We start from the raw sequence: 25,255 nt of genomic DNA on the forward strand, positions 1-25,255 counted from the left end.
TAAAAAATTTGTAAGCCATTCCATTGCAAGCATGAAAATACGCACACCACATCCTACCTCAATTCTCCCCCACTTACAGCTAATAGTGTTTGGTTTTCGCCATATCCAAACAGGCAAACACGCTCACTTCCGGGTAAACTTGGTCATCTTCCGGTTCACACCTCAAACTTCGTTGATATCAGACGGTGATTTTACCGACATGATATAACTTATTAACATGCAAGAGATAGTTGACTTACGAAACAGAACAATTGCACAAAAACTAATTTGAATGTACGGGTATCGTTAAAAAACTTCGCTCCTATCATTCTTCGTATACAGACAGACTCTTCATGTACAACTCGTTTGCCCCGACAACACAGAAAAATTATCGAACTCGGCCTCTCATCTTCACGATCATATGCTGTGCAGACCTCCTACGTCCTTGCCAAGCTGGCTTAGCAAGCGCGTGCCTCAGAAACTAGCAACCGCCTGACTGCTGGGACACTGCTACCAGAAACTTTAAGGGACGCAAACAGGCAAGATAATCTTGCTATCATGGGCTTGGTCCTTGGCACTTTAGCAACGACAGCCAACTGCATACCAGCATCGCATGCGTTGTGGTAACCCTCAAGGTCAGCTTGGGTTATAAGAACTGCGTCCCTAGAGGGAGAGTATGGCGTAGGAGTAGGCCTGGCAATACAAGGAGAAGGTTGGCATTTGCTGTAGTTTTGAACAACCTGCTCATTAAATTAGAATCTTAGTTAAAGTATTAAAATAAGTTGACAAATCGAGTTAAAATAGTAAAATAAATTAACAAATCATGTTAACCTTCCACTGTGATGGTGCTAGCAGCACCCTAGGTCTGCGAGAACGCACATAATCCAGGGCAGCTGCGGGTGTCATGTGCTTATATTCAACCTACAAATTAGAAATAGACCATCAGGGAACCCGCCAGCACCTTAAAGTTTCAGCTGATGCCACGGGCGTAATAAGCATGGGAAACAAATATTACCAAGTAACAAAGAACAATCGTCGTGCTCCTTCCTCGACCGGCTTTGCAATGGACATAAGTAGTTTTACCGCAACATGCATTTTCTGCACCAAAATAAAGATAGTAAGAGGGAACAAAAGCAAATTTTCCAGCTAAAAAGCCACAATGATATGCGCAATCATGTATCCTTTCAAAGAAGAGAAAATACTCACCATGAATGAATTTCACGGCACGGCTAATATCCTCTAGTGAAGGGGCAAAGAGATAATCCCTTGTAGGAATCATTAAATGATCAATCTCATGAGCCTAAAATGCATCAAACAAATAAACCAAAAACATGAGAAATAGTATTTAAAAACAATTAAACCAATACAATGCAAAACAACGAAAATATTGTCCTTGACTTGTAATTCATGTCCATACAAAAACATGATCCACATCGGACATAGAGACTACGACCCTTACCCAGTAAAAAGGCTTTTTCATAGAACAATAGTAAAAATGATGGAGTTTGCAGAGAAATGGTCCGCACTTACACGATACAATGATGATGGAACCAACGTTTCATAAGGTTCATTCAGAGTAATTACACCACCCACACCAAGCTTCTTCAAGCGAGGAACATCTTTAGGAAATGGAACAGCACCCAATAATAAAAACTGGTAAGAAAGAAAGAACAAAAATGATTAGAACGGCCCCCATTGTTTCAACATAAGCTGAAGCCACCACAGAGAAGCACCTATAAGTGACTCCCAAAGAATACATTAAAATGATAGGCATCAGAGTATGGCTATCAACCAGAGGTATAGGCTAGTTATGCAAGATCCCGGTTTTCTAGCCCCCTATCGGGAACAAAATTCCGAAACCAAGAATTCATTATCAATGACCACTCTCAGCAAAGTATCTATTATCAATAGAGACCACAACATACAGTTTAACATAAATTTTGGTTGCACAGCATCAATAGAAATGACAGGGCATCGCTGCGTAACAACAATCAATTCAATTTCCCGGGGGAAAAAAGTAAAAATAAACAGTAACATTTAAATCTCATGAGTGCATCCGGCCTATTCCCTCCAGGGAGGGAAACATAAAATCAACTATGCTATAGCTAAAGTCTAAAGCAACAGTAGGTGAATAAATCCATCATGGAATAAATAGATAGTGAGAGCAAAACCTCATCGACTTGATCCCACCACCTGAACTCGGCTTCAATCTTGTTCCGAAGTACATTATACAAAAGAGTCGGGTAAAACAAGATCCGAGCACCTGCTCCAACTAACGCTCTCTTTGCGTCAACCCTCACAATCTGATTCTCATTACTCCCTTCGTCCCTAGTGGAATCAACATTGTCCAGTTGCTCAATCTTCATCCCAGAAAGCGAATTCAAAAACCCTAAACCAACAGCGATAAATTTCCAAATCCCAAACACAAAAGTCAGCTAAAGCCAAAATTCAAAGGGAAAAACAACTTACCACTCCGTGTGAAATTAAAGAAACCGAACAATCAAAAATTGAGGAAAATTTTAGCAAGATCGAGAGAAGGAACTAGAAATTCGGCATTCGAAGTCGGGAAGCCAAAAGCAGGGAATCAAGGGAAACGAGTGACTACAGAATCATGATAAGGTGATGAATTCTGACAAGAGAGAGAGAGATTACAGGCGGCCAATGTAATTGCGGCAGGATCGGGATTATGGGGTGAAGTACGAATACGAAATAAAATTGGAAACTGCATATGCATAGTAAGCAGAGTATTCTCAATGACTGAATGTGAATGAAATGGCCTTAGGATTTATCGCTGAAAGACACGTCAATAAAGGAAAGATGAAATTACATTTTAAGTCCCAAGCTCGGAAATCATAAGAGCCCAAATAAAAAAAGAAAATTATAATGAGGTCTTAAAAAAATAAAAAAATTGAGAAGTTATTATTTCTTAGTAGAAAGCTTATTATTAAAAGTTTTTTAAACTATTATTGAAACTTTTCTATAATTATTTTTGGGATTTCGTGATAATTCTCCCTAAAAAAAAAGAAAGAATACTCCTACTATTTTTAAGTTTCAAAATTTAAAAGGAGGTGTAACCCATTTTAGAAATTTTAATTTAGATTGTCTTAATATTTAATACTCTTCTGATTCTTAATATAAAACCTAATTATTAAGTTAATTTTAGTCTTAAATATTAATCATATTTCTTATATTTAATCAATTTTTTTCTAAATTACCCCTATATATATTTCTTCAATCATAATCAAGTAAGTGAGGAATGAATGATATTAAGAAAGATGATTATAGTGTTTTAGTAAAAACATGTCATATTTTTTATAATTAACTAACTTACCTAACTCCTTTAATTTAATCAAATTAGTTAAATAAGTCTTATATTAAGGATCGAAAGAGTGCATTTTTTTAATTTTATTCTTAATTATTTACTATAATTTCTCTCATCATATTTTCTAGCACATTTTCTTTTACTCTTTTTCTCATTTATTATAAGGACATATTTAAAAATAAAAATATATTTCTAACCTACTTATTATTATTTTAATTAATTTTAAATAATATTTTTTGTTTATATAATTTTAAATAATTTTTTTTAATCTAAACCTATGATAGGAACCCGGAAGGATATAATAAAAAAGTTTCTTCACCTTGCTAATTTTTGGGAAAATTGCATAAAAAGGTTTAATTGCAAATCAGCTCCAATAGATAGATAGAATAGCTGAATTGAGTCCGCAGACCGGCGATTAAATGACAATATCCAAACTAAATGACCAAATTACCCCTGATATGAAAGTTTATGATTTGGATTTGAAAGTTATTGTCATTTAAGTCCCTTGATCTTGCCCTCAACATTTGGTTCATTTCTATAATTGGGATTGCGATTTTCTCATATTTTATATTTTTTCTGGGAAAATTTTTTCTTAAAATTAAATTTTTAGTATTATGTAATTACTTTAAAATTAGCCAGAGACTTTTTAAAAACTCTCATAATATGGTATTAAAAAATCCCTGGGTATATTAGTATTTTTGTCATGGGATTAGATTAAATCCCATATATTTTGTACGGGAGAATACAAACTAGGTATCAATTTAAAATATTGTGACAGGTTGTGCCCAGAAAAAGAATCTTATAATAGGTTATGATATGTGGTGGGAGGAGGGATCGGTTGCAAATTTATGAATGTATCAAGGAAGGACTGGTAAATAAATACGGGAAGTGTCAAAATTGGAAACAACCTTAATTAATTTGAAAGGGATATGACATGAGATGATGATCTTATCTAATTCCAAGGAAGATGGACGCCGGAGGCCAATATAGATTGTTGATTGGAATGGGAAAGTTGACAGTCGAAACTTAGGAGGGAAGCAAAGGCAATGTGTCGCAAAGAAAGCACCGACCTTTGAAGGATGAAACATAAATGGGCCAACAATTAAAGCCACTTTATGTCAATCTACAGATCGTGAGTGGGCCACAACACCCCTAAGCCCATCGCCAAAATATAATTATAACTTAAAAATAAAATTTTTGGTAACCTATAAAATGTATGATAGGTTACCAACGGGGTTTGGTCCGAGTGGTAAGTAGTTTGGTTTCACTTAAGTGAGGTTTCGAGTTGGATTACTCATGGATGCAGAAAACTCCCGCTGGGAGACTCATCCACCATACCCAGGTGCGCAATGCGGGTCGGATCCGGACGTGGTCAGGACAAAGCTCTAGTAAACCGGGTGAGGAACCAAAAAAAAAAGTATGATAGGTTATTGTTTTTTTTCCTACCTATCTTCTATGGAGCTATTTTTTTAAAATATATATTTTAACTTAATTTCTCCTTATATTTTTATTTCCAATTTTTCTTTTTTCTCCCTCATAAATATCTAATTTGAAACAAAATTCATATTGGAAAATTCAAATTGATAAATTTCTCGTATGCAAATGTTTAAATGAAGAAGATAATCTTGTTGAGACCTAATTTAAAGAATGCTCAGAGCACAAAGTCCATAACAACCCCGTATTGTCAACCAGAGTGAACTATTATTTCTTGTTTCAAGAGATACCTACCTTTTCGACTTCTTTACCAAAAACAAAAAAAAAATACCAAACTTGTTAAGGTCAAAATACAATCAAAAAACTTAAAAAGGACATTTGATATGCCATCAGGATGGGTAATATACAAGCAGCAAAAGTATCTATGAAATATTTCTCCATATATATAAATATATATATGTATGTGTGTGTATATATATTTCTTTTTTCCCAGAATATATATCTATATGTCTATCATCGTAAAGCTCACGTAAACATAAGAGTACATTCAAACCTTTTAAAATAGACCAAAACTCCAATATTCGTTAACTGTATCTATTGCAGGAAAAGGACAAAAAAACTACTGACCGCTATTAAAGATGGGAGTTTTGTTTATTTTAAAATATTCATGTGTGCTTAGGCACACTTTATGCGCATGAGATATACTTCATGAGTAGTCTTACACCTTACAAGTTACAACTAATCCAGTACTGGCTTCTTGTATTGGTCAGCGACGGTCACTTTAATCCTAGAAAACAACATGGAAGGTTTTTTGCCAAGTTTGGGTGCATAGCCTCAATAGCTGCAGCAGATTGTGGGATTGCTTAGTCAAGCAAGTTCATCATATTTCCCCTTTTGCCGCAATATGTCACATTCATAACTCCACTTGACATTATTGGAACATAATAATGTGCTTCTATTGGAGCCTTAATTTTTTTCTTCAACGAAGATTTACACTGGTTCAAGAGATAAATACCTAACCCATCCATATACATTCACACTTCACCTCTTCCAGTCTCTCCTCCTACGCATTTGTGGGGGTTGGTGGCTACCACTACTCGTTTTAAAATATACTACTACTGTGTTTTTGGTGGCTAATACCAGTCGAATTGAAGAAGAGGAATCTTTTTTCGTATTCTATTAGTATTTTTCCTTATCTTTTTGTGAATTGGAACAGGGATATTCATGTCCGTCCATGAAACTTGGAATCCGAGTGCTTCCCAATATACAGTCGTCAAAATGGTGCGGCTCTGCTTTTCTTGGCCCTAATGATTGATTTTGGGAGCATGCTCTCATCATTTAGGTAATAAAGGAATTGAACACTGACTTTTTTGTTCTGCTTTGAGACTGCGGCATTACACGGGACTCCACAAAAATCTCATCTTTAAGCCAAAAAGGGACTGAGAATACCAAATAGTGTTGAAATGGGGTGTGTTGTTTTGGGAAAAACAGAGCGTTTCTGCATTTGAAGCAGAGTAATGGCTCCCTGCCTGCTGGTCAAACCATCTTCTTCTTCTTCTTCTTCGCCACGTTCTTTCTTCTTCAATGCATATACATCAGTTAGGAAATGTTTGAATAGACTGTTAACCGTTTCTTTCACAGACCCATCTTCTTCTTTGCATTTCTGGCCAGCCGGTGGACCCGCCATTCGTAATCATTAGCTACTAGCTACTTTTTTGTTTTCATTTATTCATAATTGAATTCCACTGCCAGCTTCATAAACACTACCCCGTTTTCTCATTTTTCGTTATTCCTCTTGTTAGTATTTGCTGAGATTTCTGGCTCGTGAGATTTCATCTCTTTTAAGGGTACCAGATTTCAAAAGACCTAGGTGTCCATTATGATCTGGACCCCAAAAAAGGAAGCCGATTACTAACGCTCGTTTGTCAATACACACTCAACATTGCACGTGTATGTATGTATACACACACAACACACATCTGAGTGATTAACGATATGGGCTCGGAGAGTTGGATCATCTGTCGAGCAACGCAAAGCATGTACTTGTTCTATGAATCAAGTTAAAAAATAAAAAATAAAATTGTCCCCTTTTAAGGGTTTATAGGCATTAAGTTGCTGTCAGCAATGTGGTTGATGATTTGATTATTCCAACCACCCAGAGTTTTACGGGTTTGCGAGGTGAAAGTATAACCTTTTACCGTTAACCCTGTTTTATACTGCCTCTAATTCTAATATAAGATTTTATTTATAGATTACGAACGAGGTGATAGAATTAGAATTGAAGGTAATATATCAATCTATCTTCAAACGACGCATAAATGATGGACACCTGTTGTATAATCTGCGTTTCGCTCCCCGTCCCTGTCTTTTCATTCATAGACGACATGCTAGGCTTGACATTAAATGAAAAAAGTAATGTGATCAGCAGCCCCACCTACTTTTTACTCATTTTATCAGAACCTTGTTGATAATTAATTACTTGTCAATGTTGGCAAAAAAAAAAAAAAAAACTTGTCAATAATTAATACTATATCGTCTTATCTAATTGAGTGCGCATTTTATTTAATTGGACAATAACACAGCGTAAATGAAACGGGTTTACGACCACTAATGAAACATACAGAAGTCAACAACTTTACAGAAAAGACATATGTGTGCGTGTGTGTTTGCATAGCCATCGAGGATAGAGCTGTACTGCTGTAGGCTGTAGCCCAAAAGCCTATAAACTGGTGGTCGCGTATAGTGTTTGTAATTAAGTTCACATCACTCATTGTTTCAATAATATCCAAGCTTTTAATTGCACAACGGGTATAATGGAGTCAAGAATTTCTGGCAAGGCCAATTAAACCCCACCAGTACACTGCTCTGTTTCTCTTTAATGCTGCTTCGAGCTTATTTGGACAATCTTACAGGGGACACCATCAAGTAAGCGTCTTGGTCTTCTAAGCTCAGAATGGGGAAGGCTTGGATGATCCTGGCTTTTGATCTCCTCCTCCTTCTCCACCTTAACCTTCATCTCGATGCAGCAAGAGCAGCCTTTGGCGTCGGCGGCGGCATTGGCGTTGGTGTAGGTGTTGGTGGCGGCGGCGGCGGGGGAGTAGTTTGGGTCGGCGGTGGCGGGAATGGCGGTTCTCCGGGGTCTTCTCCAGTGCCGAAGCAGGACAAAGCTTACATGGCTCTGCAGGCATGGAAAGCCGCGATAACGGAGGACCCATTGAGGATTCTGGAGAGTTGGAATGGTTCTAACGTGTGTTCTTACAAAGGGGTGTTTTGTGCCAATCCTGAGGATGCATCAGGTGGGCCTGTGGTCGCCGGAATAGATCTCAACCACGCGAATCTCAGAGGAAGTCTTGTGAAAGAGCTCTCTTTGCTCACTGAAATGTCTCTTCTTCACCTCAACAGCAATAGATTTACAGGTACAGTTCCTGATACTTTCAGAGACCTCTCGGCTCTTGAAGAGTTAGACCTCAGCAACAACCAGCTCTCTGGTCCTTTCCCCACGGTGACCTTGTCAATGCCCAGTCTGGTTTACTTGGACATCCGATTCAACTCTTTATCTGGACCACTCCCTGATGATGTTTTCAACAAGAATCTGGATGCCATTTTTCTCAACAACAATCAATTTGAAGGCGAAATCCCCCAAAATCTGGGCAATTCACCTGCTTCGGTCATAAATTTAGCAAACAACAAGTTCAGTGGGGACATCCCAGCGAGTTTTGGCTTCATGGGTTCTAAGCTAAAGGAGATTCTCTTCCTCAATAACCAGTTAACAGGGTGCATTCCTGAAGGGGTTGGGATCTTCACACAGATGCAAGTTCTGGATGTGAGCTACAATTCATTAATGGGTCATTTGCCAGATACAATATCTTGTTTGCAAGACATTGAAGTTCTCAATTTGGCGCACAACAAGCTTTCTGGAGAAGTATCGGACGTGATCTGCTCACTGAGGAACCTGTTGAATCTAACGGTTGCTTATAATTTCTTTTCTGGGTTCAGCCAGGGATGCTCAAGGCTTTCCGTTAGGAATGTGGGTTTTGATTTCTCAGATAATTGCATTCCTGGGAGGGACATGCAGAGACCTCAGCCAGAGTGTTCTGTGATCCCAGGCGGTGGCTTGAATTGTCTCAGAATCCCAACTCCGAAGCTTGTTTGTGGTTCGCTTGGTGTAAGTCTGTCTAAGCGCGATCATCCAACTCCATCTTCTTCTTCGCCTTGATATTTATTTCACCACATGGTTACAGGTTGGCCATGGCAGTTCTGTTAATTAATGCTAGCAATTATGATTCGACCTTGCTAATTTAATTCTTCGTGGATCCGTTATATCTGTTAGCTAATTTACTTGGCCTGCACGGATAAAGATATGTCTCGAAATAGAAGGAAACGGATTTGCGAGACTTTTAATATATAATTGACCACCATATTAATAATAATACTACTCTACTTGTGTGATTGACATGCAGGACAATTTATGTGTCACGTGACATGCTTGTTTGTTATAGCTACTAATAGTATCACGGGTTCTTTATAGAATGTGCCCCCAGACTCTTTTCTTTCCCACACAAATCCACAGTAAATGAGCCCCCTCTTGCCTGTTCCTTGTCGATACTGAAACTCGACAGCTACGTTAATGCTTTAGATTACAAGACCAAATCACTGGGTTGTTCAAATTACACGGATTAGTTCACCTGCCACGGATTGCCCCCGAAATCATAAAATGCCGTGAACTATACAGGAGAGCTAAAGAATTGTTATTGCAGGGCATATAATATAGCAACTAGCAAGATCACTTAATGTCAACTCTTGTGGGTAACCGGCATGGTATGGTTTTGCAGTACAATATTACAGAAATGGGGGTGTGTCAAAGAATAAAATACATTGGATTGGGGAGTTTAAATGAGCGTGTGGCCACAGCATAACCCAATAAATCACTCCACTGATCTCCTGAGCTCCCATGAATTATGTAACCCTCGTCAACCAACTCTTGTCTCTTCTCTGATTTGTAAATCGTGGCTGGTTTTCCTTGGTCCAATTCGCCTCTGTTTCATAACCAAGAACATCACAAATTTACAGGCGGTGTATAAACTTTCAGAAAATGACACTTCTTAGTCGATATGAAGCAAATGAACTGAGATTTGTGTACCTCAAGATAAGCCTCTCCCAGTTGCTGTATCCTGAAAATAGAAGGTTTGCTTCTGTGGCCTCCCTTTGGTATTCACTTCTCCCAGTCAGAAGAAATATCTTGAACCCCAATTGCTGTAGCTCCTTGTACAATCTCAAACTGGCTGGTAGAGCTGGAGCCTTAGCTACACTCACCCATTCATCAAACGACGTCTCATTGAATATATCTGACCTGTGTTTCAAACAATATTACCATCGCCCATATAACCAAACAAAACTGCTGTGCGTTAGGCAAATAGACAGTTAAATTTCAGATTTTACCTTTTCTCAGGGATCTTAGATATTACTACTTCCGGTTCTAATTATAAGACTTTGTTTGTAATCTACAAACGAGAATTACAAACAAGGTTTTATAATTAAGATTGGATATAATATTGATTTGGCAACGAATCATTCGGATAAGTAAGAATGTGATACTACAGAGTAGATGAAAAATGTTCATGTGTCTAACAGTAAAAGTTTCGCAGGGAAAATTGTGGGTAAACTCAGCGGTTTCTTTCTTTCACTCGTAACTTTCTAAACTGGTGATGCACATGACGTGGGTAACAACAAAAGAGAAAAGAAAACGACTATTCCACTAACAAACACATAACTAGGAACAAAATTCCAGCTGTCTGTTGCCTTTTTTCTTTTCTGGTTAGCGCTTAACAAGCTAAGCATGTGATCAAATCCATACGACAACTTCAACAACCACATTTTAAACCCACGGAAATGTAATCAATCAATCATTTATATATTGATACGATGAATGTCCCCCAATTGGACGTTTTGGTTATTTGCAAGTCACATGCACGCACGGACCGAAAAGTACTTGCATATTTTTTTCTGGGCCAGCAATAGCAAAGTGCTTCTATCGGAAAAGAAAAATTAAACCAAACATTTAAACATTTAAAAAAATTACTGCGATTTTCAGAGATCGAATTTTCGAAGAAAAACGAAATTTTATTATTAAATTTTTAAATAAATCATAAATTTGCTTATAATAAATATATAAAACTCAACCAGTAATTTTAATTCTTAAAAAGTAATTATAATCTTCAAACTCTTAACCTCAACTATAGAGGATGCGATTAGGTAAAATTGGAATGGCTTGAAATGAGTACGACTAACCCGAATCCATGGTTCTCGTAGTAAGGCAAATTGGATAGAAGAGTCTCGTCGACGTCGAATACCCACGCGTCTCTTCTGTCTCCCCCTAACTTCACATTATTCGCAAACGCCGATGAGAAGCTCGCGATTATATCTGAGTCCGACCGATAACGCTCGCCGGTCATATAATCCTCCACGAACCGTGTGCACCTTTCCGGAATTTGTTCCCATATTCCGGCGTTGTTGGTTTCTACGGAGAGTCTCCAGCTGTCGCAGTACAAACGATCGTCCACCCTAACCTTCCGATTGCCGAACAAGGCTCCTTCAGACGGGATTTTGATCAATGATTCGGAAGAGATCGCCGGGACAAGACTCATCGTTGAGAAGACTAGCATGAACAGCAGACCAGAAGCCATGGCTGGAGTAGAGAGGAAGCTTATGGAACTGGAACTGACTTCCGGGTTTTCTTTTCTCGCTTTTGTTCCTCTGGTCAGATTAGAAAAGTATTGGCGGAGAGAGTCAGGTTGCCCGGCCGTAGGCACTAGCTGGCTGGATCAAAATGGAAAATTAAACGTGGCCAGGATGGCGTGTAAATATTAAAAAAACAAAATAGTCTAATTTAAAATTATAATGCTTAAAAGCTAAAATGCTTTTTTTCTAATTTGAAGAGCAGCCTTGGAGTGTTTGGAAACACTCATGAGCATATTCTAAAAAAAAAAAAAAAACTTTTATATAGTTGGAGACAAAATTTGTCCTTCATTCTTGTCTCATAATATATAAATTCGTATATGAACATCATCTTCTCTAAATTTAGTGTGTATTTGATCTTACATGGGAAATAATCAAAATTATAATTCTGATATATTTTCGTTCAAATCACGATGTTGATAATTTTTAATGTAAACTCAGACACACACACACACAACTGCTACTAGTATAAAAATAAAAAAAACATTTGTCCACATTACCCTGGCAAGCGGGGAGATGATTATGCATTTGGCCCTATATTGTGTAGAGCTGGGAATGCGGGCTGGCGGTACGGATACGGGCCAGCCCGCAGCGGTGCGGGCCAAAAGCGATGCGGGCTGAAGTAGCCCGCACTTTATGCCAGCCCGAGCCCGCCTAACTTTTTTTAAAAAAAAAAAAATTATTACTTGTATAAGTTTGGACTTAGTTTGTAATGTTAAAATTGGATTTGGAGTTTTAAACTTGAGTAATGAGTTATAATAAAATAATGTGAGGATTAATTTATAATTTGAGAAGATATTTTAGAAAAACTAACACATTTTTTTCTAAATAATTAATTTGACTATTTTTCTTATCCAAATTAATTAAGTAGATCTTTTATGTATGTATTACATATGCAATTACATGGATGAGAAGATGTAAATATGAAATTTGGGGGTTAAAATCCTCCAATTATGTTGTATAACATATTAGAAATTATATAAAAATTAAAATTTAAAAAAAAAAAAAAAGCGGGCTAGCCCGCCAACTGGCGGGCTAGCCCGCGGCGGAGCGGGTTGGAGTAGCCCGCACCTTGGCGGGCTGGCATTTTGCCAACCCGAGCCCGCCATTTTTGGCGGGTTGGCGGGCTGGGCCCGCGGACCCAACCCGTATTACCAGCTCTAATGTTGTGTATGATGTTGAATTTGGTTCTTAAAGGCTTAGTTTTCACACTCCACATCCTGTCGTTGATGTTTAAAAAAAAATCAGAGCGTCGTTGCTTTTCAAGAGCTTTCGTGCAATATAAATCAAAGCAGTCCTGGTTAAGCTCTTCAAGTACTGTCCATGAGGGCACAATCGGGGTTGGGACTTTTATTTTTATTTTTTTGGTACAGTTTAGACTATTGTTTTTATTAGGCAATCCATACTATTGAACACAAAATATGGACACCTACCACAATGAAAATTTTAATATTGATTCGTCACGTCATGAAAAACTAGCATTTTTTGTTAAATCCAATTCTATTAGTTGAAATTTTTATTTTGGTTAAAGTATGCATTTAGTCCTTTAACTTTGTACAAGGTTTTAATTTGATCATTTAAATTTAAAAAATATACTTTTGATCCTTTAATCCTAAATTTTTTTAAAAAAATAATGATATTAAGATCTTAAATGTTGATAAAATATTCTTAAATGTTAACATATTAAGTTTAATTTTCAAAATATCCATGATTGTTACAAAAAAAACAATCAATGAAGCATAATAATTTTAGGATTAAAGAACCAAATGTATGCTTTTTAAAATTAAAAGATCAATTTAAAATCTTGTACAAAGTTAAAAGATCAAATGTATATTTTAGTTTTTTATTTTTAACAAAGTATTTTCTTGCAGTCACATTCTCTGCTGTGATTGTCCCATTTATGCTGGGCCTTACCAGGGCCTACCTTGGGCCATAGTTGAATTCATGCGGCAGAGGAAGTTGCAGTGTGCATGTAACTATGTCGAAGTGGAACAGGCGTTAGCCAGTTCATTAGATGAGCCCTAACCTCACACAATTGTGAACATTATCTGAATATCCATACATAATATCACCTCTGATCCTTAATATAAAAATTAAATAATTAGTTTTAAAAATTTTAAAAATTAGTTAAGTTAGTTATGTATAACAAATGTGTATTGATTTTTCTAAATTAACCTTTATTCAGTCATGTACACTAAAATTACACCTGGGTGAAAATGCCTTACAATCAATAAAAATATTTTTAAAGACATATTATAAATTTGAGAAAAAAGTAGATTAATATTTTATATTTATGACTCCCAACTAACTTTTATATTTAAAATTAGGGGTAGTATACAAATTTTACTATATCCATGCTAGTTGTATTTAAGTGCCGACCTCCTAAGCCTTATGGTTGGTAGGACAAAATTCTAAGAAATAGAAAAATTTTAATGCGATGGGTTTAAAAAATTAGAAAAATTGGATTATAAAATTTTGATGAAAATGAAATGTAAAATAAAAGAGTAAGAAAAATTAATCCTTTTAATTTAATTTTTTTCAGTTTTTTAAATTGAACCTATTAAAATTTTTATTTTCCTCCTTTTCGTTTCCCCCTAACCAAACGGACCAAAAAATCATGAATGACACATACTAATCATTTGTAAGCGGTAGACAAGCTCCAGCCCACTGCCAGACCAACCTTATCGTATTGCGGCAAATTTGATTGGGGTGAAATAAAAGTCTGGTTTTATAGAATACGAATAAGCTCATAAATTATGCAATTTACATGGATAAAGTCTCAAACAACAATGACACAATAAAATAAAGCTTAAAGGACACTTTTAGTCATCTTACTTTACACAAATTTTTAATTTAGTCCTTTAACTCTAAAATTTTTAACAAAAAATACTTATATTAAAATTTTGAGTGTTGATAAGACATTATCAAATGTTAACATATTAGGTTTAAATTTCAAAATAGCTATGATTGTTACAAAAAATTATCAATTAAGAATAACAATTTTAGAGTAAAAGAACTAAAAATATACTCTTCCGATTCTAAATGTAAAACTCATTTTGCAATGTAAATTATACTATAAAATAGATTTTATATTTAGGATTGAAAAATACTTTTTAAAATTATGGAACTAGAATAAAACTTTATATAAAAATAAAAGATCAAATATACATTCAAGCCTAAAATAAATATTAACGAGTTGTCTTTCGCCGCATAATACTGAGCCTTGTTCCATTCTTATATATTAAGAAATTACATTTAAAAGTTAAAAAACAAAAGAAAAGACAATTTGAGCCTACCCAGGCTTTTTGCGGGTCTAAATGGGCTAGTCCCTCCGTCTGAGCCCAAACTACAAGCCATAATTCTACATAATTTAAGATAGATATTCTTTCATTTTATAGTGTAAATTGCATTACAAAATGGGTTTTATATTTAGAAGCAGAGGAGTACATTAGAAAATGGATTTCAAGAGACCTGCATCTAGAGGTGTTCAATTTGTCCCGTCCCGGCTCCGGTGAATTCGGGACGGGATGGGACGGGACGGGACAAAAAAAATTTCGGGACGGGACGCGGGACGGGGTTGTCCCATCCCGTCCCGTCCCAAGGTATTTTTTTTAAAAAAATTATTTATTAATAATTATTATTAGATTATTTAATTTACTTATTAATAATAATAATTATTTTTATAGTGATTTTTAGTTCTTAAGTTGTAGTATTATCTCAACAATATCTCCTTCCTCAATAAAATAATTCATAAAGCCATTATATAGTGTTTCTTTTACTGTATTTTTTTTTACAGTATTGTTTTTACACTTTTTTTGTACTATATAATTAAGCTTTCTACATAATATTTTTATAATGTTTTTCTCTTTAGAAGCCCAATAAAAAATAAACATGATAACATAAAAAAATTCATATGAAAAATTATAATTTTTTTTTAAAAAAACGGGGGGAACGGGACTTCCCGTCCCGTCTCGACAGGACCAAGACCGGGACCGAACCAGGACGGGACGGGACACAGGACTAAAACCCTGTCCCGTCCCGTGAACACCCCTACCTGCATCAACCTGCAAGAAATTCAAACTCGACCATGGATGGTATGCACATGGAATGAGCCTTTGAATTATCTAGATCAAATATCCAGCCATAAATAAATACATATAAATAAACATTTGCATTCAATCTGTCTGTACAGTTCAAATCTCGAGTTTAGATTTATACATCCGAGTATGGAACAATGCTGCGACATCACCCTCCTACTCTGTGAGTCGCTGCTGAGAAAACCCCCCACCAGAAGATAAGCTTTACGGCACACACCATTACAAAATCAAAACCAGCAACACTTTGTGACTCTTGGAAGTTGGAAGCAGCAGATTCGCAGAAAGCTAATCCTAGAAACCAACCTTCATTAGCCAGGGAAGCCGCATTCCCCGGATCACATGAAGGCAAAAATGAAAGACAGAGACCAAAAAGAAAGAAAGAATGAATCAAGAATGTTCAAGATATATAAATACCAGAGACAAAATCATCGTTTGAAAGAATGATGATGAGAAGGAAAAACTGGGTTGTACGTTGATTAGCATAGAGATGAGGTTATGGAAACGAATCATGATCAACATGGCAAAGCTCCTTCCGAAGTTTATGGGAGAAGAGCCTGCAAGCATCCATGCTGAGATCAATGGCGGCAGAGAGGGCGATGAAGAGAGCAGCATCAGGCATGCACGTCACGTGCTGTGCTCCCACCTGTACAACCGGTTTGCTCACTTTGCCTTCACCCGCCACCGTCGAACCCATCACGAACCCTTTTCCGGCCAACCTCGAACCCAACCCAGAATCCTTCATCGCTCTGTAATCAATGCAGAATTGACCTCCTCTTTTCACGTTCATCGTAGCTTCAGCCAGGGGGATCCCACTCGCAGGTCCATTCTCGGTCACCAGCTCGAACTTGTACCCTAACCCATCTGTGGGACCTCTTTCCCGCCACGCTTCCAGGCGGCCCCACGGTTTCCAGCTGCTCACGGAGGCGCCGTTGGGCCGGAGAATGAGCCAGGCGCCGGGGTTCGACCGGGAAACACGGTCCGAACCAGGTGAAGGGACGAAGGGAGTGATCATGGAGGCTGCCGCCACCGGGGAGCCCGAGAGATCGTGTATTATTACCATCCAACCTTTCCTCTCTCTCCCTTGCCGATCTTTATCACCGGTAAATGTCCTCCTCCATTTGCTTGCGTGGTTGGTAAAATCCGATGGAAGAGACCTCGATTGAAAAAAACAACAGGACAATAATTTAATTATCAATTCTTTTTTTTTTGGCCAACAATTATCAATTCAATAAAAATATAACAACTTGATTAAGATGTCAAACGTGCCAGGATAATTAAGCAAATGAGAAGAGATTCGAGAGTACAACCAGATACGAGCACATGGCAGGGAATCAGAGGTAGTTATGTTTCACAGTTTGGAAGATCTCAAACTGTCTGTTTGACTACATTATTAAAACCGGGCGCGCAGCCTAGGATCACTCGCATGATGTTATTTTAGCTCAGTACGTAGGAGGGATTGACTTCATTTGCTAGAGGAATCAAGATAGAAAAAGGAATATATATATGTGTGTGTGTGTGTGTATGTGGTAAAATAATAAAGTGAAGGAATAGAATGCACTTTGATTCTCACAGTTCTAAAATGGTTAAGGACAAGCATCGGACTAATTCATTCCCATATGAATTGTTTTCTTGATATAAAAGAAAAAAAATATTAAGCAACTAAACGATATTAGGGACTTTAATTATAGATGAGCTAAATTTACGGTCGATTATGTTTTATGTTCAGGAAGCAGAAAGTCTGCACCAAATCGTTTCATTTACGATTGTCTTTTTCGTAATCCATAAGTTAATAACATTTCAACGTACACCTTTAAAAAAATTTTAACAACCCGAAAAAGAAAAGAGCTAATAAAGACAAGGTAGATGAAGCAGCACTGAAAAACACGAAAATTCCGAAACTGCCATATAAGAAGTATTCAGGAACAGGGAAATAAGGTGACGACAAAAGGCTATCTGAATGATGAGATTGCAACGTTGGAGTCCAGTCTGTGAAACTGGACATCACAATCCGATGAAATTATCGTGGCAGCACTGGCAGCTTTCATGGATCCAAACAAGAAAAAGAATGAATAAAAGCTGACGACATGCTCCTCCCAATAATCGCAAAAAGGGGATAACAACGAAGCAATGAAAGTAACATGAAATGATGTTGTACAAAGATGAATTCCCCTGTCTTGGCATGTGATGATGGTTGGTACCAGCTAAAGATATAGACAAGCCAGCCCACATGCCTAGTCCCTCACCTTCATTCCTTAGTCACCCCCTACCTTATTGCCATTTCTATGTCCCACCACTAAATTCATCTTCCTCCCTCAAAACAAACTAATTAACAAACACATGTACGGCTCCCCGATAGGAAACAATTTCGAAGTCTGATGAGATATGCGCGTGACGACATGGATTCAAGTGTGACCACAATATGTAACAATCTAATCTGATTCCGTATGAAAAGTATGTAACGCAGCGGTAAATTTTGGGGAATACTAAGAAATGAGGGCGTACCGTGATCTGGAATTTCGATCCGCACTGAACTTGCAGCTCAGAACGGGTTGTCTGATATTCCCCTGAATCTGGAAAACCACGGGGCTGCACTCCGGTTCGCCGCCAAACTGGAAGACGAAGCGGGGGTCGGGTTCGGACCGGACTACGAGGTGGAGCTGGGCCGATGGCTTGAGTGGTTCGTTCTTCCCGAGCTGGAGCCAACCATTGTGGAAGGTGTGAGGGCGAGACAGAGCATCGGATAGGTCAATGCTCACAAAAACACGGCCAAGTAACCTGGAGCCGCTCACGCCGCAGGTGTGACCCATCCGGCCGGCGTAGACGGAGACACGAAGGCTGACGGGCTTACCAGAAAAACGACGGAGTGAGTCGCTGTCCAGGTGGAAGCCAGCGGCAGAGGTGGTGGATTCCGGCGCAGTGTCACCGTTTGAAGGACAGAGACGGAGCAGAGCAGTCTGAGAAGGAAAATAACTTATCCGGATTTTGCAGAAGCAGGGAGTGGTTGATGGGTGAACACCGAGCCGGGTGTGGGTCTGGTCGCTGATGGAAGCTTCAGAGCCAGCGATTCGATCATAAGCCGCACAAAAGGACACGGATCCATTGTCCCCTATTCTTCTTCTTCGTAAGAAACTATTGATCACTCTGGTTTATGATAGGAATTGAGAGAGAAAGAGGGAGAGAGTGAGAAGTTGGGCAGCGGAGAGAGCAGTGAGAAGCGGAGATGGCAAGAACGGAGCATCGAAAACATCTAACTTTACGGACTAAAATGGGTGTCGGCTCGAGTGCTAAAAACGATTCGACGACTCATGCTTGTTTTTTGGGGGATTTTTATTTTCTAATTTTGTAGTTGCGTTTCCCCGGGAAAACGACAGATTGACAGAATACGATGATCTATGATGGGAGATTATACAAGCAAAAGAATTTGTATTTTAATAGAGAGATTAACCTCAGTTTTATTGATGGAATCGCCATAACCTGTTGACTGGTAAAAGTGGTAACGTGATTTTGATCTGTGAACTTGAAAACTTGTCTTAAATTACTATAAGTCACATGTAATTTGATGTTCTCTACGTCCATGTTTGTTTAATTAAAGACGAAACTAATGGGATCCAAAATTATTGTAGTTCTATTAAAAATTTTGGCATTTTCGTTTGGCTGAAATAAATTTTGGGTCTGCAATGCTTGAAATCTCCCTTATCGAATTTTGATTTATGCAGTATTTATAAAGAGAAATGAAATCAAATATCGCATTAGACAGTCTACCCAAAAAAAAATATCGCATTAGACAAATCTAACATTCTTTTGTATGTAAGAGATGTGTACATATATATTCCATTATTTGAATTTTAAAAAAATGTCAAAATAATCAAACTTTCGTAAGCAAACTTGTAATTTAACCTTTGAAGACAGAAAACAATTAAAAGATCTTAAAAGACAGCCTCATTCTTTCGCCCAAAAAAATATAATGTCCAATAATAAAATGTAATATGTTAATTAATTTTGTCTCTCAAATTTATAATTTTTTTTAAAATTATCCTATTAATTATGCAGATTAAAATTGGATTTCTATCAATATACTCTTCCGGCCCTAAATAAAAGTCTTATATTTAGGACCGAAGAAGTACAAGGTATTTTTTAATGCAAATTCTTTCAAAGAATGCATTAAGAAAAAAATAGGTATTTTTTAATAAGTAGTTAATTTAACTAATTATATATAAATTAATTATTTAGTTTATTATACATTTAGGACAGAAGAGAGTAACGTTTTTTGATAAACAAATGACCTTATTTTCCTAGACAATTACTCCTCCGGTCCTAATTATAAGACCCAATTGACTTATTTGAGGAGATTAAGGAAGTAAGTTAAGTTGGTTATTTATAATAAATAAGTGTTGTCATTCTAAAATATCCTTGCTAATTAAGTATATTGGCTAAAACTATCATTATTAGAAGGATTATCTTGGAAAAAAATGCATAAATATAAGAGACAAAATGGATTGGGGTCTTATAATTAGGACCAAATAAAAAGTCAAATGGGATCTTATAATAAGGACCGGAGGAGTATATAATATCCAAGGTTATCAACTTAATATCCAAGGTTATCAACTTATGTTCCGTCATTGTCAAACTAAATCAAAAGTAGCCATTCGTTTTTTCGTTTTGGCCAAGATATGTTCCATTCGTTTCATTCAATATATTTTAAATAATCTTATTTTTATCTTAGGTTAATCCGACATCTAATTCAGCCAGACTTTGTTTTGAAACATCTCTTCACAAAGCCTCTGCAATATTTATGTTTGTCTTTACACGACATGTAATGTGCGTGTGTAGAGGGAGAAGCCGCTTTATTAATAAATGATGAGGAGCTCTGCAAGCTATGGACTTGGCTTTACACGGATAAGAACTTGTTTAATTTTTATTTTAATTTTAAAAATAAAATTTTTATTTATTATAGTTATTTATTTTTTAGAATAATCTTCATAATAATAATAATTCTATCTAATATATTTAATTAATAAGGATATTTTGTAAAAGATAACATATATTTATTATAAATAACTAATTTAATTAGTTTTCTTAATCTATTAAAATTAGTCAACTACTGTAGCTCTTATACTACCTTTAGTCTTTAATAAAAAAGTTTGTTTGACTTTTATTTTTATTCTAAATATAAGACCCTAATCTACTTTGTCTCTCATATTTATCTATTTTTTTTAAGATAGTCCTTATACTAAGGGTAATTCTAACCAATACATTTGATTAGTAAGGATATTTTAGGAGAGACAATATTTATTTATTAAAAATAAATAATTTAATTAATTTTTTAATTTATTTAAATTAATCAACTAACTCTTATATTAAAAAACTGATATAGTACTAAGAATGGGGGAGTGCCTGTTTGTAAATTTAAGGTGTCAGCAGCCCGCCGAAGAATACCTTTAAGAGTGCTGCGAGACAACATGTTGCCGTAGTCACTGTCAGCAAATTATCTTCCAATTGACCAAGATTTTTAAACTTCAGTTTAAATGATTTCTCCAAAAATAATACTACTTCTGGTGCTCTTTATAAAATCTTATCTGTAAATTATAAACAAGTTCTTATTAGAATATAAAATAAAAACACCTTACAATTACAATCTAATAAATGTTTTAGTGTTTAACAAAAGCCGTTAATATTTACTGGCTAATAATTTTGAAATTTTGCTATATATAATTGTGGTAAGGGCCACTCAATTGACTTCATATGCTTGAATGAAGTTTACGTTTCTTGAAAATGTTGTGAATATCTAATATCATATTGATATTGTTAATGTGATCGTAATGCGATAAGAAAATACTCCTCCGGTCCTTAATATAAGACCCATTTAACAAATTTGATTAGATTAAGGAAGTTAGGTAAGTTGGTTAATTATAAGAAAAGTGACACATTTTTCCTAAAACACCATAATCATCTTTCTTAATACTCCCTCTCCCTCTTTTACTTAATTATGGTTGAGAGAGTATCTATAGGGGTAATTTAGAGAAAATTGATAAATATGATAAATGGGTCTTATATTTAGGACCAAAACCAACTCAAGAATTGGGTCCTATATTAAGGACCGGAGGAGTACTTAGTAACATATGTTATTAAAATAGGATTATGCTTCTATTAATGATACTACCTCCGATTCTAACTATAAGATCTTATTTATAGACGATAAATGACATCTTATAATTAGGATTGGATATAGTATTTTAAACGCAGCCATTGAATTTGGACTAGGCGACAAAAAAAAATGAAACAAAATATTGGGAATTTATGCAGGATAAGTTATTCAAATTTTAAGATATTGTGAAATACCTTACCAAATGAAATGATTAATGCGTTCAATTATTCGCCCTGCGCAGAAAATCGTCGTCTAAATTTCACAGGCTCAAATCAGTTATTGAGCAATTATTGATCTAGTAGCAGTACCATATCCAACACAATTTTTTTTTTAACTATACATTTCTTAATTTCGAGTCACATGAATACATGAACTGTATAAAAATAAAATATTATGTGGTATTATAAAGAGAGAGAAAAAAACTTATGATTTATCACATTTGTCTTGGACGCTCAGAAAACTTCTACTGAAAGTTGTGAATTGGGAACGGGGGGTTTTCATAAACAAATTCACTTTACTTCACAGTGAAAATTATATTTTTCACTTAACAAAAAAAAAAACTCATGTACTTAAAGGACTAAACTCCAACCTTATTTTTAAAAAAAAAAATAAGAAAATGGTTAATTCCAACATAAAATGAGGTGTAATGTAATTGTTGAGAAAGAGGGGCGAAACGAAATTCAGCCTTATTAAAATTAAATAAAAGGTTGTCATTTGAATTAATTTTTTTTAATTAAAAGTCAGTTTTATTTAAAATCCAATAAAGCAAGAACACTACCAATGAAGGTTGGGTCTAATGAAACTGGAAGGAGTAGTCCTCACAACATGTTAAATCAAAATTTAAATACCGTCTAAAAAAAAACCTATATTTAATATCCAATAGTGTGTTGACAGACTGCTTTTAATAAAACGATAGCCGTGCTTACCGAAAAAACATTAAAAAGACTGATAAGTCACGTTTAATTTAAGTTTAAAAGTTAAAAACATGAGATGAGTGAGTGAAATTCTTTGCACAATTTTCGGAGTTTCTTAGGAGGAAAACAATGTGTAATCATACACATCGATGAGATCATGGAGCACCTTACCCTTTTTCCTTTTTTTTTTTTTTGGGGAGGTGTGGGGGCAAGTACAGAACCATAAAGTGAGAACATTACCGCAAAAGAGCGCATTGTTTGGTGAAGACAAAGTTTTCAGCCTTCTTATGCTGATGCAACTATTGTTAATGTTTAAAGAGATGTTTGGATAGTTTAAGAAGTGCATATCAAAAATACTTTTTCGCAAATCAAGATAAATTTTTTTATACATTTATTTCGTATACCGTAAAATCACTTCTGAAACTATGATTTGGTTTGCATCCAAACACTCTTTAAATGTGTGTAAATTAATTACGACACTCAATTATGTTTTTTTTTTTTGGTGATGCACAAAGGCTCCCCAAGGTCCACTAGGTGGGGTCATGATTAGATGAAGCGAAATTAAATAGAAGCATGTTGCGAGGTTTATGTGGTATTATAAAGAGGAAAAAAAAACTTATGATTTATCACATTTGTTTAAGTAATTGGACGCTTAGAAAACTTCTACTAAAATTTGTGAATTTGGGGGGGGGTTCATAAACGAATTTACTTCACTTCACAGTGAAAATTATATTTTTCACTTGACAAAAAAAAAAACTCATGTGCTTAAAGGACTAAACTCCAACTTATTTTTTAAAAATAAGAAAATGCTTAATTCCAACATAAAATGAGTTGTAATATAATTGTCATTTGAATTAAAATTAAATAAAAGGTTGTCATTTGAATCAATTTTTTAATTAAAAGTCAATTTTGTTTAAAACCCAACAAACCAAGCACCTACCAATGAGGGTTGAGTTTAATAAAAGAGTAGTTTTCATAATATGATGAACTAAGGTTTGAATTCTATCTAAGAAAGATGTCCATATTTAATGCCTAATGAAAAAACATTAAAAAGACTGATAAGTCACATTTAATTTAAGTTTAAAAGTTAAAAACATGAGACGAGGGAGTGAAATTCTTTGCACAATTTTCGGAGTTTCTTGCGAGAAAAACAATGTGCAATCATACGCATCGATGAGATCATAGAGAACCTTACCCTTTTTCCTTTGTTTTTTTTTTGGGGGGGGGTGTGGGGGCAAGTACAGAACCATAAAGTGAGGACATTACCGCAAAGGAGCGCATTGTTTGGTGAAGACAAAGTTTTCAGCCAGCTTGTGCTGATGCAACTATTGTTAATGTTTAAGTGTGCGTGTGTAAATTAATTACGGTACTCAATTATGTTTTTCTTCTTTTTTTTTTGGTGATGCACAAAGGCTCCCCAAGATCCACTAGGTGGGGTCATAATTAGATGAAGCGAAGTTAAATAGAAGCATGTTGCGAGGTTTAATGGATGAGACAAAATTGAAGTGAAACTAGGCGTGTTATAATCACGTCAACAAAAAATTGTTCATACGTAGGACTTTTTTTTTGGGGGGGGGGTCTAATTTTTGTTCAATAATGAATGTATATTTTACTCCCAAAAAAATGGTGGCAATTGGCCAGAATAGTAGGTAGGGGATTGACCCTAGTGTTGGTCCAAGTCTGGCAATAAAAAGCTTACCGAGAGGGACCTCAGATTTTGTGGTTACGGGGTTTAATATCAAGGGAAGAAAAGATGTATGGACAATAATTAGATAAATTAGTTGAATAAGAAAGGAGGTCTATTTATTTAGATTATACTCTATCCCGTTTCTAGACATAGAAGCTGGTTGGGGAGTTTTGATTTTGACTATAATATTAATATCTAAATTCATTTTATTTTTAACATTTACTAATTTTTTCCCCAAATTATTATACTTATTCATCGCATATCTAAGAAAACACTTTCATTAAAAGAATTAATGGTTATGATCAAAAGATATATTTTAATAAAATTATTTGTAATGAACAATTAACTTAATTATTTTTTTTATTAATTTGTAAATTAGTAATTTAATTGCCATATTTAGCAGGGGGAGTAAGAATAAAGCTTAAAAAGGGATAGATTGAGGGAGGGAAGGAGGGAGGGAATGGAATGGGCAATGATACGGTGGTTGGTTGTGATGATATGACAAACGAAGGCAACCAAAAAGGGTGGGGTCCAGGCACAGCTGGATGAAGGCTGTCATCAGCCCCCAAACCCGTGATTAACCCCAATACAGCTGGAGATTTATCTAACGGAATTTAATTTAATTTAAAATCTAATTGGCACAATTTGTTGCTCCTGATTTGGATCGCCGTTTTGGACGGCGTTATCAGTCCTGCCTATAATAATTTGCCTTGTAATCCCCAGTCAATCCCGCGGTGTTTTCTACGCATCAATATCAGTCTAACGCTTATCTACAGTGTGCATGCGAACTTCGATCAATGACGGCGTGGAATTTTCCAGCAGCAAATTTAGATGAAAAACCACGAAACCCAATCCCTTTCTCATTATGGATACACTGTGGGATCTACCTAGATTATATTTTAAATGGAGAGACCAAAAGGCTAATATTCATAATAGCACCGT

At 35.9% G+C, this 25,255-nt stretch overlaps 4 protein-coding genes across 5 annotated transcripts; 1 reads left to right on the plus strand and 3 right to left on the minus strand.

Moving 5' to 3' along the window:
* Positions 1-2,740, minus strand: LOC114761320 (putative dual specificity protein phosphatase DSP8). 2 transcript variants are annotated; one of them, XM_028950664.1, is made up of 7 exons: positions 2,632-2,740; positions 2,151-2,368; positions 1,510-1,632; positions 1,186-1,279; positions 995-1,077; positions 811-900; positions 1-719 (listed from the first exon to the last, which is right to left on the minus strand). In XM_028950664.1, exons 1-7 carry the CDS (start codon positions 2,711-2,713, stop codon positions 438-440), a joined length of 972 nt encoding a protein of 323 aa, XP_028806497.1. In that variant the 5' UTR covers positions 2,714-2,740; the 3' UTR covers positions 1-437. The 2 variants fall into 2 exon arrangements, with proteins under 2 accessions (XP_028806497.1, XP_028806498.1); XM_028950665.1 differs by having other exon boundaries at positions 2,449-2,712.
* Positions 2,741-7,391: 4,651 nt separating this feature from the next.
* On the plus strand, positions 7,392-9,200 carry LOC114761318 (leucine-rich repeat extensin-like protein 4). The gene has a single exon (XM_028950661.1). The coding sequence runs from the start codon at positions 7,689-7,691 to the stop codon at positions 8,949-8,951; it is 1,263 nt and encodes a 420-aa protein (XP_028806494.1). The 5' UTR covers positions 7,392-7,688; the 3' UTR covers positions 8,952-9,200.
* Positions 9,201-9,491: 291 nt separating this feature from the next.
* LOC114761332 (acid phosphatase 1-like) lies at positions 9,492-11,545 on the minus strand. The gene is made up of 3 exons (XM_028950678.1): positions 11,024-11,545; positions 9,876-10,085; positions 9,492-9,771 (listed from the first exon to the last, which is right to left on the minus strand). The coding sequence occupies exons 1-3, from the start codon at positions 11,416-11,418 to the stop codon at positions 9,594-9,596; spliced, it is 783 nt and encodes a 260-aa protein (XP_028806511.1). The 5' UTR covers positions 11,419-11,545; the 3' UTR covers positions 9,492-9,593.
* Positions 11,546-15,602: 4,057 nt separating this feature from the next.
* Positions 15,603-18,862, minus strand: LOC114761331 (uncharacterized). Its single transcript, XM_028950677.1, is given in 3 exon segments — positions 15,603-16,721; positions 18,070-18,599; positions 18,602-18,862. Coding segments are annotated over 3 exon segments (1,257 nt in total). The 5' UTR covers positions 18,668-18,862; the 3' UTR covers positions 15,603-16,060.
* Between the last annotated feature and the right edge of the window lie 6,393 nt (positions 18,863-25,255).

This window comes from Neltuma alba, unplaced genomic scaffold (genome assembly GCF_004799145.2).
Source record: "Neltuma alba isolate B1F8T4 unplaced genomic scaffold, ASM479914v2 tig00011117_pilon, whole genome shotgun sequence".
Classification (NCBI taxonomy): domain Eukaryota; kingdom Viridiplantae; phylum Streptophyta; class Magnoliopsida; order Fabales; family Fabaceae; genus Neltuma; species Neltuma alba.